The sequence below is a fragment of the Pinus tabuliformis genome, chromosome 3_1 (genome assembly GCF_031772625.1).
Source record: "Pinus tabuliformis cultivar Carrire ecotype Pingquan chromosome 3_1, CPIR1, whole genome shotgun sequence".
In the NCBI taxonomy this organism is placed as follows: Eukaryota; Viridiplantae; Streptophyta; class Pinopsida; order Pinales; family Pinaceae; genus Pinus; species Pinus tabuliformis.
In genome coordinates this window covers 210,287,607-210,303,614 of record NC_142301.1, presented here as the reverse complement: position 1 = coordinate 210,303,614, position 16,008 = coordinate 210,287,607, and the positions used below count along the sequence as shown (strand labels likewise).

The window sequence follows — 16,008 nt, the reverse complement described above, 5'->3', positions numbered from 1 at the left end:
ATGAAGAGCCCTGCATTGTTGAAAAAATATGACCCTCCTTCAAAAAACCTTGATCTGTCTTCCAATATGGAGAAAATGACTATAAAGAAACCCTTGGCCCCTACTCCAATTCTACTTGACCCCGGGGGTTCCATTTATTTTGGATCCACCCAGTCAAGGCCTTTTTAGAGGGTCATAATCCAATAAATTTGCAGATCAGTGTGATCCTGCATATATTGGACATATTCTTCGATCTTACTAAATTTAACCTTGTATTATGAATCTTGCACTGCTTTTGGCAGGGAAATACGATTTCTAGCTTGCCACAATGCACCCACAAAGGTTTTGCTATAAGACCAGAAACCCCACTTTGTCCAACTGCTCTATGAAAATGATGATGAAGATAAGAAGATTGACGGGGAATACGAGTAGATCCAAACTCATTATGAACTCTTGAAACAATTTGGCTAAAGGAGGGGGCAACACCCACTCTCATGGAGTCAAACATATATGACTATGTAGAAGAAACCCTAGAGTTTGCAGAGCTAAAAAATAATCAAATTTATATCATGGTTATTGTAATAATGATTTTTTTTTTCTAAATTAAATAAACATATATTTTTAACATAACATAATAAATGTGTAATTCTTTCTCTCTCTCTCTCTCACACACACACATATATATGCACACACACACACACATACACACACACACACACACACACACACACACATATATGCGTTGTCTATCAAGGTCACAAATTTTCTAAGGTCACAAATTTGCTTGGACAACCATCTATGTTTGGAATTTGGCCTTTTTTTCTTCTTCTAAAAATCTAATTGTGAGAGTGTTTTAGGGCACAACCTGACTAGCGTGAATGAAACCGTGTGTATAGCACATGATCGATCCTAATATGAAGCAGTTGATTCCTAATAGTAAGTTGATCCAGTCGATGAACCAGCAGCACCAGTAGCGGATCAATATGTAGCTGGAGTCATAGTGGTAATAGCAGTTTCTGACCTAGGAGCTAAGGCGGTTTATGGATATGAAAAGTGTTCCCCGGAGAGCATCCCCTCCCCGTTCAGCGGTTAACGAGTTCGTATCGCCTTCCCAACCAACCCAAACCAACCCAAGCAGTTAAGGACGGACCTCACACGTTACCTCACCCTTCGGGCCTTTAGTCGAGAGTTCGGCAGGCTCACCCTTATGCCAAAGGACTTAAGCTAAGACTAAAGCAAGATCTTATGGTCTTTTTTTTGATGGTGGAAATGGATTCGACACCATCAAAAACTTTTTGGCCACCCAAAATTTTGAAGCTTGATAACTGTAACTTGGATTTCCAACAAACTCTGTTAAAATTTCCATATTTTAAAAACAAATTATAGCTTTATTAAATAACAAAATATATATATATATATAAATAAATATATAATTCTATTTTATGTATAATTATCATTATATGTATTTTGTAACACAAATCATCTCGTGTGAAAAGTAAAAATTATGGCTAGACTTTTTTTCATCCTTCGAATAGGGTTGATATAGACTTGAGATTAGAAAATGATTACAGTTGAAATAGACTTGTTCTAAATTTAAAATATGATTAACACATCTTTTAAATAAAAAATTAACCAAAACTACAAAAGATCAAATAGAAACTTGAATGAATATACCAATTCCATTTACGATTCCGAGCGCAATTCACAGTTTTCAAAACTTCCAACGGAGATATCCATTAAGGGAAGACTTTAAAATTAACGAAAACCATAAAGAAACAAAATGTCAACGTTAATGAGAGAATGTCAACGTTAATGAGAGCAGCTGGAGTTGTACAAATCCAAAATAAGGTTCAACCTAAAGCAACGTCGTAGTCTAAGGAGTTGGAGGAATTGCTCAAAGTTTTATGGAAATTTTGGTCATATTTAGAGAAAATTTAGCAAAGATTTTTCTAAATCCAAGTTATAGTTGTTAAACTTCAAAATTTTAGGTGTCCTAGATGTTTTTGATGGTGCTTAATCCATTTCCACTATTAAAAACATGATTGAAACACTGTCTCTACAAGATTTTTTGAAATTTTTTACCCAAATTCCATCCACTTTTGGCCCTACAGACAGGGAATTCATCGACCTTGGTAAACAACTCCTAGAGTAACCTAAAAATTTATACGGAATCTTGATGTTTCCCAAAGTTTTTATTACATCACAATTTTATATAAATTTGTTACAAATACATGAACGGAATCTCTATGTTTGTAGATTAAAAAACACATCACATTGGATCAGAGGTATAAATATTAGTTTATCTGGTTATAAATATCGATGGACTCTATATTTGCAGATTAAAATAGCACATCACATTCAAAAAACAAAACACATCATTTTCTAGCAGTAGTTTTTAGGTGAGAATTCATTTTCCAGTAGTTTTAGTATAATAGGTTCAATTAAAAACACATCGCATCATTTTCTAATAGTTTTTAAATAAGTAAGCTTTTTACTCTATTTTATTTTTATGTTTATGTGATTCAATTTTTTAAAATGGGATGGAAATTAAAAGAATTTTTTACAATCTAAATATTTCAAGAATTTTTAAATACATTAAATAAAATCTACTACAAATTTAAAAAAATCACAGTTAAACATTATTTCTTTTATCTCCCTATAAATATAAATTAAATATTTATATTTACAAATTAAAAAAAAACGCATCACAAATTTCCAGATTAAAAAACACATCAAATTGCAATTCACAATTCGATTATAATATCTGCATGCTTGTAATGATGTTAGTTGGAAAAGAAATGGACTGTTTTTTGCCCTCCAGGGTTCTAATGATGTTAGTAGGAAAAGCAGTAGACTGTTTTTTGCCTTAAAAAATATTTGACTTAAAATTTAGTTGGTTTTTTGTAAATTTAAAAAAAAAAATTATTTTAATATTTATAAAGCTAAAAATAGCCTATAAAACGGATTGCTTCTTCATTTTTTGCCTTTTTTAAATTATAACTGTCAAATTTCAAGATTTTAAGTGACTTGAAGTTTTTAATAATGCTTAATCTATAATTCAAACATCAAAAAAATATAATTCAAACATCACTACTCCAAAATTTCTTAAATTTTTCCCAAATTCCCACCCCTTTTAACAGATTCCAGACTTTCCCGGCCATTCCTCAGCCTCGATGCGAAAAGCCTTTGGAAAAGTCATAAATCACGCACTGCAAGGAAATCAATAGAATAAACAGAACAGTCATTAGTGGCGGCCCACAAATTGTGACGGGATTCACCTGTATATCTAATTTATGCGGTGTAACATGCGCAAGGGAGGAGCCACTCTGTGTGAGAGGAAGGAGTGAAAGAAGAACAGAAGGAAACATGGCGATGGCAACCACAACTGAGAGGATGTTAAGTGAGATAGTGGACAGAATATCGGTGATAGATGCTCACGCCCACAACATTGTATCTCTCGATTCTCAATTTCCTTTTCTGCGATGCTTCTCAGAGGCTGAAGGTGAAGCTGCCAAGGATGTTTGCCATACCCTATCCTTTAAGGTACTTGCATTTCTTCCGGGTTCAGTTTTCAATGGTATGTATAATAGTATTGCCTTTTTTTAGCATAACATAAATTCTGTTGTGTATTATATAAAAAGCAGTACATAATTAGTAAATTTTAGGCATCTGTAGCTCAGTTTTGCATATAATTAGCATACATTTCACATTATCCACATATTCATCTTTTCTGATTATCAATATTTTGGGTCATTAATATGTATCCCAGAAAAAGAATAAATATCAAAACTTTATCAACTATATACTAAATCGCTGAAAAACTACCTTTAGTGTGTACCATTTACAAAAAAAAACATATAATGTTCCCTTATCTCTTCTGGATGCAGCATTCTTTGCTTTGTATAACTGTAAGATGTATTTGTTATTCCGGCAATAGGAGACACATCCACTTTCATAGAAAGTGTTCGTCTTTATATTTGGATGTTCATACCATCCGGTTCATCCAAAAGACCCAGTTTGGACATGTGATCTGTTCTTTGGTAATGTTTTTGTCTAAGTGGGTCTTGAAAAGTAGCCCATAGCTCTTCAATCTGACATAGTTACCCATAAAGTGATAATGTGTTCTGTTGTATCTTGTTTTTTCCCAAAATATGATCCATAATGATCCTGGAATCTCCAAAAATATGTATCCATGGATTAAAATAAAGTTTAAACCCCATAGTGCCATAGCTTCATCCTTCATATTTGTGCCCTTAACAGCACTCCAAAATATGATCTATAATGATCCTGAAATCCCCAAAAATATGTATTTATAAAAAATCACGAACCAAAGTAAAGTTTAAACCCAATAGTGCCATAGCTTCATCCTTCCTATTTGTGCCCTTAACAGCACTCCCCTCCAGTGAACCCAGTATGGTATTGCCATCTTTTATTTTGTTTGGAATTCTGGAATCTAGATGGTCAACTCATGTTTGCCCTACCCTATCCTTTAAGGTACTTCCTCGCATTTCTTTCCGGATTCGGTTTTCAATGGGATGTATAATAGTAATGCCGTCTTTTATTTTCTGGAATTCTGCAATCTCAATGGTCAACTCTTGGCTTTTTGCACTCAATTCATATATATATGTATATTTTATAGTGGCTCCGTAATATCCCCAAGTATCTGGAGTCTAGCATTCTTGTTTTTTCTGTATTGTTGTAGCAGCCAAACATTTTGATGACTAAAACCATATGGCATTCCTGATACTTGTGATACTTGTATTAAACAGTGATGACCGTTTCAAATCCATGATAGGGATTTTAAGGAAGCTTCAGTAAATGTTAATTTTGATTGATCGATCATAACAGGAAACAGTTGTGCTGGGATTATTTCAGTATAAGTATTATTACTGCTGGGGTTTCTTTTTTCATTTTAAAGTGAGCTGGCTTGGATTGATGGTGAATAGGCATTCTGTTAAAGCATTCTGTGTGAAACAAGTTATTGGTTCAAATCTTAAGCTTAATTACCCAAAAAAAAAAGGTGGATTTGGTATTCTATTAACTCCCTATGGATCAATCAGAAAATAAATTTATTGAAAAAATCAAGCTGTGCTGCTGAATCTGAACAGGTTTCGTAACTCTTTCGGAGCAATCAAAAACAAAATTTTCTAATAACATAGAAAGAAAAACAGTTTTGCTGAATCTCAAGAATAGCATTGGCCCATTTTTCTGGAATTGCTTGGCACGTGTCGAATAACACTTGATGAACCTTAAACTTTTTACCTGTAAATCGAAGTCCACACCAAAAGGTAAACAGAATTGACTTATAAAATAAAAAATGTACACTGCGTTGCTGAATCTGAAGAGGGTTCGTAACTTGCTACAGATCAATGAAAACCAAAATTTTCTAATAAAACAAAAAGGGAAACTGTTGTGCTGAATCTCAAGAATGATATTGGCCCTTTTTTGCGTAATTGCTTGGCAGGTGTTGAATGACACTTCATAAACCTTAAACTTTGTAGTTGTAAATTGCAGTCTGGATGTCCACGCTAAAAAAAAATTAAACAAAATTTACTAATAAAATAGAAAAGGAAACTGTTGTGCTGAATCTCAAAAATGATATTGACCTTTTAAGTAATTGCTTGGCAGGTGTTGAATAACACTTCATCAACTTGAAACTTTGTACTTGTAACGGAAGTCCACACCAAAAGATAAGAAAAATTAACAAATAAAAGAAAAAGGAAACTGATATGCTGGATTTTGAGAGGGTTCGTTACTCCTCACAGATCAATCAAAACCAAAATTTACTAATTAAAAAAAAAATGAAACTGCTGCATGGCATCTCAAGTGTCATGTTTGTTCTTTTTTGTGAAATTGCTCCGCATGTTTTGTGTAACCCTTCATTAACCTTAAACTTTGTACTTGTAAACGTAAGTCCACACAAAAAGGCCAGACCTGTGTCCTACTGAGGGACTTATATTCCATTTACACAAAAAGGCCAGACCTGTGTCCTACTGAGGGACTTATATTCCATTGAACAAACATGCACCCCATGTGGGGAAGGGGAAGTCAGCGTGAAAGGCGTATGTTAGAAATTCACGCACTCTAGATCTGGTCTGTGCTCTTAGCTAGAAAACATAAACACACTAAAAGTGCCTAACTTTAAACTTTTGCACAGTGGAAATTACACCAGCAATTAGATCAATATAGTACACAAGATTTTATTGTGCCCAAACTTGTTTCTTATCAGTCCTTAAACAAGAAAATCTCAGGGTTCTTGTATTAGGGATCATAGCCCTTTGCAATCCCTATACAATGCCTAATTGTTAATTTTAGGTAACAATGGTATGATCTATGCTCAATGTTACTTGGGAGCGGGAGCGGGAGCGGGAGCGACCATTTTCAGAAGCTCCCGGTTTGGGAGCGAATCCCGGAGCGATTTTTTAAAAATATATATATTTTTTATATTTTTTAATTTTTGATACATATATGTCAACAAAAACATGTAGAATGATGAAATAGACATAAAAAACATAAAAAAACATAAATTGATCATTGAACCATATCACATCAATCATCTAGAAATTATAGTCGTCATCAACCTTAGTAAAATTAAAATACATATTACAACTGCAACATATTGAGTCTTATAAATCATGATTCATCAAATTCAATATTAAAGTTTCAACTTCAAGCTTTCAGAATTGAAAATTCAATAACATTTATCATCATTGATCACCAAAGTAACAAGTTGTACTTGTAAGCCAAGTTTAACCATTACAAGAAGTAATATCGAAGATATTTCTAAGTCCTGACTCCTAACTTCTAACTGTTAACATGATATGAAATGTTAAAAATTTATAAAATGAAACATGAATAATGAGATGAAATGAAACAACTTTAGTGACTAGTCTTTCACAAAGCATCATATTCATAATTCACAATCATTACCAATGAGTTATAATTGCCAAGGCCCAACTTCAAACTTCAAATTTTCATTGTCACAGTGATATAATGTTTACAAAAAATATCATAATGTCATAATGATATGAAAGAGTCAAGAGTCAAGAGTCAAGGACTCAAAACTCAACACTGAACAGTTATGAAAACTAAAGTGACAAGTCTAATAGAAACTAAAAAAGACAAGTAAACTGTAAATCTACAAGTGGCCCTTGCCACGAGAGTCTCCAGGAGTATAAGTAGGTCGTGGTGGTCTTCTAGGAGTCTCCCGCCCAGACCGACGACCAGAACTAGAGCCTCCACGCGAGGGTGCCGATGGAGGTGGCGACAGCAATGGAACAAGACTCGGGCCCCGAGAACTGCTACTGGATGGTGGAGGTGGAGGTGCCATGGCTGCTGCAGCTGCTTCAGCTTCATCCCGTACAAGCTCCTCTTCTAGTTCTTCCATATGTACAATGCCATCCTCCAAATTGTCGTCCTCAGGGTGATTGTCCCAAATTTTATATGTGGGATCTTCATTAGCCCGATCACAGTAATGGCTCAACAACCTCAAGTTGTAGTGCACACAAACCAAGCTTTCTGCTCGGTTTTCGTTGAGCCTGTTTCTTTTCACATTATGTATATAACTGTAGGTGCTCCAACACCTCTCTGCAGAAGAAGAATTTACAACCTGTGAAAGAACTTTTATTGCCAATTTTCGCAAAAGTCCGTGGCCGCCATATGTTTCCCACCATGTGAGAGAATCAAATTTATCTTTGTCATCCATTGCATGGAAGTTACCATACAAACCACTACCAGTGAAGTATCTGCCTATTTCAAGGCGCACAGCTGCACATTCCTCCCTGTCAGGCACCAACTTTTCTAATGCTTCCAGATATCCTCTAGTTACCTCTCGATCTAAATGGGGTTTGGTCCTAACACCACCCCCTGCTGCAGGTTTGCCCAACCAAGAATCTGAGTAGTATTTTGGCGTAAGGATATACACCAAGCAATGTAGTGGAAGGTTAAGCCTATTCCACCGTTCACACACACAATCGTGAATCAGTTTGTACAAGTCGGGATCTTTGTTATGAACAATGTCTTTTATTTCCCCCAACATGGTATCCATTTGCTCATACACCTCGCCAATCACTGGTTTGTCTGTATCTGCAAACCGAATCATGTTATAAATTGGCTTGGTGAAATCCAATACCTGTCTCACAGTTGTCCAAAACTGCCCATCAAGAGCGGCCTCCTCCACCGTTTCAAAACCTGCAATGTCAGCTACATTTGTAGCCCTTTCCTTTAACACCTGCCAATGTGGACTTGATACCATGCTAGCTAATGCCTCTCTTACCTTCAAAAGGCGCCTGAAGGTGAGGTAATAGCTACCAAATCTAGTCCTCGCAATCTTCAGCAACTCCAATCTCGAGTGACTGCGGAAAAGGCCATGGGTATTGCTATGATTTGTAATAAATTTTATCATTTTTTTTCCTTTCTTGTACAAATCACCAATCCATTGGTATTGTTCATTTTTGTTTTTGACAATATCATGCAACAGAAGGTTCAATGTGTGAACCAAACATCCAGACCAAAATATGTTCGGGTGTTTATCCTCAATAATTGCTCCCGCTGCCTTACAATTAGGAGCATTATCAGTGATGACTTGGATGACATTGTATGGGCCAATACACTCAATTGTTTCAAGCAATGCTTCTGCAATGTTGATAGCGGTCTTGAACTTGTCTGAGTAATCATGTGCAGCTAGAAAGATGGGACCACTAACAGACACAGCAAGAACACTTATCAATGGCTTGCCTTTTACATTTGTCCATCCATCAGATACAATGGACACCCCATTGTCAGTCCAAGAACTTGTCATTTTATTCAAAGAATGTGATATTTTTGCTTTTTCATGATCAAGGCCAACAGTTCTTGCCTTGTCATACCCAGGGCTCTTGTATCCTTTAGGGGCATCATTTATGGCAGAAACCATTTCGTGCCAATAAGGTGAGCGTAGAACATTGAATGGTATCCCACATGCATAGAGGAACCTGTAAACTTTTGAATCCACATCATTCCTACACCCCTCATCAAGGAAATCTGATATGGTTCTACGGCGTAAAGATGATGACCCTGTGCCTCCATGTCCATATCCACTGCCTTGGGAGGATGCTGAAGGAGTTCTTTGTGAGCTTGGTTCAAAGAAACCCCTTGATCTTTTTGCTCTGTATTGGGCGTCCTCCTCTTCCTTTATGTATTTGGCTCTATCTGCTGTTGACACCTTGTCACAAGTTTTGATTCCTATTTGTTTCTCTCCATCCCATGGCCTTTTCCCGCAGAGGTGTCTTCTAGCACGGGTGTATGAGCTTGTGTAGTCAGTGTTGCAATGGGGGCAATGAAATTTAGTGGTTCCACCCCCTCTCCCTGTTTCAGCCCTGTGAACATATTTCCACAATGGAGTTTGGTCTTGTTTAGTTTTTTGACCCTCATGTTCACCCTCCTCCACATCCTCCTCACTGGGGTTTTCACCCATTTGACTTCCTCCGGCTTCTTCATCCACCTCTTCAGTTTCAGGCCCCCTCCGTTTCCTACTCTCCACCACCATAATAACCAGAAAGGGGACCAGGAAGAGGAAAATACCAATAAAAATGCTCAGGTCCATCGTGTTTGATGTTTGTAGGGTTTGAGTCTTGAATCTGCAAATTAATTTAGTTTATTGGGATTAATTCATTTAATTTATTAATTTAATTTAAATTAATGATCTTTAAACTCAAACAGGTAAATGAAACTAACCAAATTAACTACCTAACCAGCTAAACTAACTAAATGATTAAGTTACTTACCTCTGCAAGCTTCCTCCTCGCTCCTTGGCACTTGCTCCTCGCTCCTCAGCTCTGGCTCCTCAGCTCTTGCTCCTTGCTCCTTTGCTCTTGCTCAGCTCTCAATCTCAAGCTCAATGAAGTTGAAATGAGTTTTTTTTGGCCCATTGGGCTTATAAACAAAAAAAAATTAGTTAATTTTTTTTGATTTTTCGGGTCCGGCGGAATTTTTTTCCTCCGAACCGCTCCCGGAGCGTTTTTTAATGCCCGGGAGCGATCACTCCCGGGCATTAAAAAGCGCTCCGGGAGCTCGGGAGCGATCGCTCCCTGAAACGCTCCCTATCAGAGCAGGGAGCGTAAATTTTTTTAAGGGAGCGCGCTCCCGAAAATCGCTCCCGTCCGGGAGCGATTTTGGGAACGTGCTCCCGACCCGCTCCGGCCCGGAGCGCGCTTCGGGAGCGGGTTCGAGGGGGGGGAGCGATTTTGGGAACGTGCTCCCGACCCGCTCTCGAGCCGCTCCGGCCCGGAGCGCGCTTCGGGAGCGGGTTCGAGGGGGGGGGGGGGCGCTCCCCCGCAACACTGTCTATGCTTAAGCACAATTTACTTCAATGGTCCTTTAGCAGCCCAATGACAAGTTCCAATTATATCCAATAGCAATCACATTAACTTATAAACATTGACAGTAAATGTAGATAGAGCATAAAATCATAGGCAGAAGACAAACCAAGACAAGAGGACACAAGATGTGGCGGATGCCAGGGACAAATCCCAATGTGGGGAAACTCTTTGATCAAATCTTCTTATTATTCTTCAATAGTTCAGCAGAGAGAGAGAGAGAGAGTACAAATATCATAAAGACAAGCCCAAAACAGATCTTCCAAATCAACAGTCAAATCAGTAGTCAATGCAACCCTAACCTGAAAGTCGTTGGTGGTCAAAGCCGCCCCAAATCATCCTATAATCTGCTCGGTCAACAGCATAAAAATGCGGCCTCCAAAGAGGGTCAAAGTCAACCCAAAACAGCTCGGTCAACCCAAACAAACCTTGCTGTAATTTCTGCGGTCAAACCAGAAAGTCAATGCTGCAGTCAACACAGTCAACGTCCCCAATCACCTCGAATTTTGTGCCAAAGAATGCAGCCTGAAAAGATCGAAATTCTAGCCCAAAACAGAAGTCAACGCTTGGTCAAAGTGCCCAAGTCAACGCTGCCCTAATCACAGAAATTTCAGCCTCTTGAAATCTGCCTTCCACACGTGCGAAGAAGAGAGAGCCTCCAAGTGTACGAACCAATCAAGAGAGGAGAGAGAAGATGATGTGATGAGATGAGTGAGTGTCCAAATGAGAGAAGGGTCACTCCTATTTATACAATTCGTTGAGGGTGAGGAGACACATCCATTGGGCTTCATGAGCCTACATTTCACTGAGGTCGACCTTGACAATTTGACCATGAGAAAGAATAAATTCAAAATTCCATTTCTGCTTGTCAGAATGAGATGATCTTTATATCAAAATTGTACCTCTCGGAAAGAGGAATCCAATGCAATAATTATGTCCTTCATATGAGCTGCCCTATGGTGGAATTTGGCCCTAGTTGCAATTTTAACACTCCCTCTCAACTAGGGTGAATTCCACCTGCCAATCCATCATCATGTCAACCTGTCATCCTGTACCATCCCGCCATCATTGCCCTACTCTGCTCTGCTGAACCATGAAGTAATAATGAAGAAGAAGTGATCGAGAGTGAGTCATAAGATCATACCACTCTCCATTGACTAAAGTCAGTCCTTGATCCCAGATCAAGTAGTTGAACACCATGCATCCTAGTCATAGGGAGTACGACAATACACGATGCTTCCATCGGTAGTGCTATGGTATCTGACCATCTTTTCCCAACTCATTGGCCAGACGAGAGGTACTTCCCATGAGCCCCAGACTCTATGGGTAGGATGTGTGCCGGGGCATCAACAAGAGAAGGTGAACCACTCATTCTGCTCATATGCCATAGGAGAAGGTGAACCATTCATCCTATGCATATGTCAATCGTAGGGGAAGGTGAACCACTCACTCTACATGCATGTGTCCGGGTAGGGGAAGGTGAACCACTCACCCTACACACATGTCAACCATAATGGGGTATCAGAGGGGAAGGTGAACCACTCACCCTAAATGCATGTGTTCGGGTAGAGGAAGGTGAACCACTCACCCTGCACACATGTCAACCATAATGGGTTATCAGAGGGGAAGGGGAATCACTCACCCTCTATCTAGCTCATCACTAGGGGAAGGTGAACCAGTCACCCTATGGTCGCTCATATCTAGCTCCAAGAAGTACCCCATGTCCCCAGGAGCTCCTAGAGCTCTGTGTCCAACTCATATGGGACCCTCATAGGAGGGTCGTTCCACGACTCCAAGTCTCTCTTGGAAGGTTAAGAATTTGACCTTCCCCAAAGGCTTTGTGAGAATGTTTGCAACCTGCTCATCTATCCTGATGTGTTGGAGCCTAACTGCTCCCCGTTGTACCATATCCTGGATAAAGTGGTACCTGATATCAATGTGCTTGGAGCGGTCGTGGAACACGGGATTCTCTGATAGATGAATCCCACTCTGGTTGTCGCAGAAGATCACGATGGTATCTAGCACGTGCTCAAATAGCTCACTGAAGAGCTTCCTCAACCAAACTACTTCACAACAGGCCATACTCGCAGCAATGTATTCAGCCTCGGTGGTGCTTAGTGCAACCGATTTCTGCTTCTTGCTCATCCAAGATATAGAAGCAGACCCCAAAGAGAAGCAACACCCATACGTGCTCTTATGATCCACCACACTGCCAACCCAGTCAGCATCTGTATATCCATGTAGCCTCAAATTCCCGGCAGTGTATCTCAGTCCATAATGGATTGTGCCCTGGAGATATCTCAAGAGATTCTTGGCAGCAATCCAATGAATGTGATGAGGCTCGACCATATATTGACTCAACGTGTTCACAACGAAGCATATGTCAGGACGAGAGTTGACCAAAAACATCAAGGCCCCCACAAGTTGACGATACTCGGTTTTTTTCGCCAATTCGGGCCCAACAACACTTCCACATAGCTTCTTAAAGTTGAGTTCCATTGTAGTATTCATAGACTTGCAGTCCACCATCCCACATCTCTCAAGTAGCTTCACAATATATTTTCCTTGAGAAAGGAAAATCTCACCTGGCTTTTGCCAGACCTCCAACCGTGAGAAATAATGCATCAGTCCTAGGTCCTTCATCTCGAACTTGGAAGCCAACTCCTTCTTGCATTGATGAATGAGAGGGTCATCACATGTCAGAAGGAGATCATCCACATAAAGGACCAAAATGAGAGGTCTTTCCTTTTCAGCCTTGAAGTATAGGTTCGGGTCAACATCGCTTCTTGTAAATCCCAGCTTCATAAGATAGCTATTGATCCTCTCATACCAAGCCCTAGGGGCTTTCTTCAACCTACATATATGTGTCTCACGATATTGAACCTCAAATCCCTCGGGTTGTTCCACATACAATTCCTCGTTAAGCGAACCATGCAAGAAGGCAGTTTTGACATCCATCTGGTGTAGGTTCCATCATTGTGAGGCAATAAGGGCTATGATCGAACGGATGGTGGTATATTGGACAATTGGTGCAAATATCTCATCATAGTCTACTCCTTCCTTTTGAGAGAAGCTTGGAGCTTCAAACTTGGTCTTGAATTTCTTAGCACTCGCATCAGCTTCATGTTTGATCTTGTAGAGCCATTTCGAAGTGACCACTGACTTGCCATTGGGTCTAGGAACCACATCCCAGACATCATTCTTCATGATCGACTCATATTCCTTGTTCATCGCATCCTTCCAAACTTGTTGCTTCATGGCTTCTTTGAATGTACAAGGCTCAAATTGTACAATGGTACTCATGGCAGCTAATTACTCTTGGTACCTATTCGACTTCTTGCTTTCACGAAATGCCCCCCTCGGTGCAATATGTTTCTCAGCATCTTTAAGAGCATCTTTGAGCCACAAAGGCCTTTTCCTTGAAGTAGAGGGCTCACAAGGAGGTGGATCAATGGGATCCATCGGACCTTCAACATCAGGCATTAGTTCATCGGACAAAGGTTCATCCTGGCTTTCTGCATCAACATCATCATAGTCCTTCCTAGGGATAGGAAGATCTCAGATCTTTCTAAGAGCAGAATCTTCATCGAAAGTGAAATCATGACTTAATTCCACTTCCCTTTGACCAGGCACATAGATTCTATATGCCTTTGAAGTTTCACTGTAACCCACAAACGTTCTTTTCTTCCTAGATGCATCTAGTTTATTTCTTTTCTCTTTCGGCACATGAAAATATATGGGACAACCAAAAAATCTAAAATGAGAAACATTAGGTTTCTTACCTGTGAAAACTTATTCAGGTGTCTTGAAGTCCAAAGCTTGATGTGGGCATCGGTTTTGGACATACACAGCGGTGTTGGCAGCGTCTCCCCATAAGAACTTCGGTAGACCTTGGTCATGAAGCATGGCACAGGTGGCTTCTATGATAGTACGATTCTTCCTTTTGACAACACCATTTTGTTCGGGAGTATATGCGATAGTGGTCTCCTTCTTAATGCCAGCTTCTCTACTATAGTCTTTGAATTCATTTGACTCATATTCAGTCCCATTGTCGGTCCTCAATATTTTGATCTTCTTCCTTGTTTGATTCTTAACCAAGGTTTTGAAAGAACGAAACCATTTGAATACTTCATCCTTCTTCTTTAAGAATTAGACCCATGTTTTGCAAGAGAAATCATCCACAAAAATAACATAATACAAATATCCACCCAAAGATGTCACGGGCAACATATTTGATAGATCAGAATGGACCAATTGAAGAATGTCAGTGGTTTGAGTCTCACTTGAGGGGAATGGTCCCCTTTTATGTTTTCCAACTTCACATCCCTGACAAACACCTTCACGATTTAAGTTGAATTCGGGCATCCCTGTGACCATCTTCCTTACATCGGGTAAGGCTTTGAAATGAAGGTGAGCAAATCTCCTGTACCATAATTTGGATTGAAGAGAAATATCACAAGTCATAGCTCCCAACAGACTTCCTCCAACCTGACAGAGATCTTCAACCCTGAATCCAAGAGTGAATGCATCTCTTGGGTTTCTTTGCCAAAGACAAACCTTCCCATCAATGAATGTCACCTTGAAACCTTTATCCTCCATTGCAGATATAGAGACCAAGTTCTTTTTCAGATTAGGTACATATAGCACTTCTTGTAAGTGGAGGGTTTGACCTTGATCTAAATGAAGAGTAACAATCCCAAATCCTTTCACGAGATAAGTGGCATTATCTCCAAGTATAATCTCCATATTTGTCTTATTTTCAACCAAGTTTGAGAGAGCTTCTTTGTACCCAGTGAAGTGCCTTGAGGCACCACTATCAATCAATCAATGGTCTAATGTATCTGGAGGATGTTGATTTGGGGTAGCATCGGATGTGCTATATGCCTCAAATTTTGCAGTGAGGCTTGGGCACATTTATTCCAAAGAACCCAGAAAGCGTTTTGGGAAATTCCACCAAGAAACGATTTTATTATAATAATTAATATTTCTAATGGAGTTCCTAAGTTTAAACTTAGGAAAATTAAATATTAATGGGTATTAATCTAATTGTGGGTGTAACTTCTAGAAGAAGACGAAGATCAAGCCAAAATGATTTGGGCCTTTGATTAAGAGTTAATCTAGGCCGTTGGTTGTCCAACAAAAAGATATAAGAAGCGGCTTGAGGGTCATTTGGAAAACTACATCGAGAGATCAAGAGATCGAATTTCTGAAGTGAGAAGTTCTCAGGAGGAAATTCTGATCAAGGAGATTTCTTGCAGTTGAGGGGTAGGGATCGCATCCGAAGAGAGAGAGATTTTATTAGCCGGAGAATCATCAACAAGGAGAGGCAGAGAGTGATCTAGTAGCCCAGACGCAGAGGCTGATGTAGGGCCACGCAGACGCAGCACAGAGGGTGAGAGAGAGTCCGAGATTTTGCCGAGGAGAGTCAGTGTCAGAAGCCGAGAGTTGGGGTGTGAGACTGTGAGGCTGAGAGGAGAGATGTAAAGCTTGATATTGTAATTACATTTCTAGCTGTATATGCCTGCCAATCTAAATTCATTTCTAATAGACTATAATTATAATTTCATATAATTTCATTTCTAGCAGAATATACTTTTTAATTTTATAACTAAACAAATCAATTTAGACATATGTACATACCTGGTTTTTCTGAGTTGGTGTCGATCCCTGGACG

General features: G+C 39.2%; 1 protein-coding gene across 1 annotated transcript in view; it reads left to right on the top strand.

The window, feature by feature from the left end:
- Positions 1 to 3,110: 3,110 nt before the first annotated feature.
- The window catches only part of LOC149186530 (protein fluG-like), a 402,550-nt gene continuing 389,652 nt past the window's right edge, over positions 3,111 to 16,008 (top strand). The window contains exon 1 of the mRNA XM_089411027.1: positions 3,111 to 3,522. Coding sequence (XP_089267153.1) covers positions 3,346 to 3,522 — 177 coding nt within the window. The 5' untranslated portion in view covers positions 3,111 to 3,345. The remainder of the gene's footprint in view (positions 3,523 to 16,008) is intronic.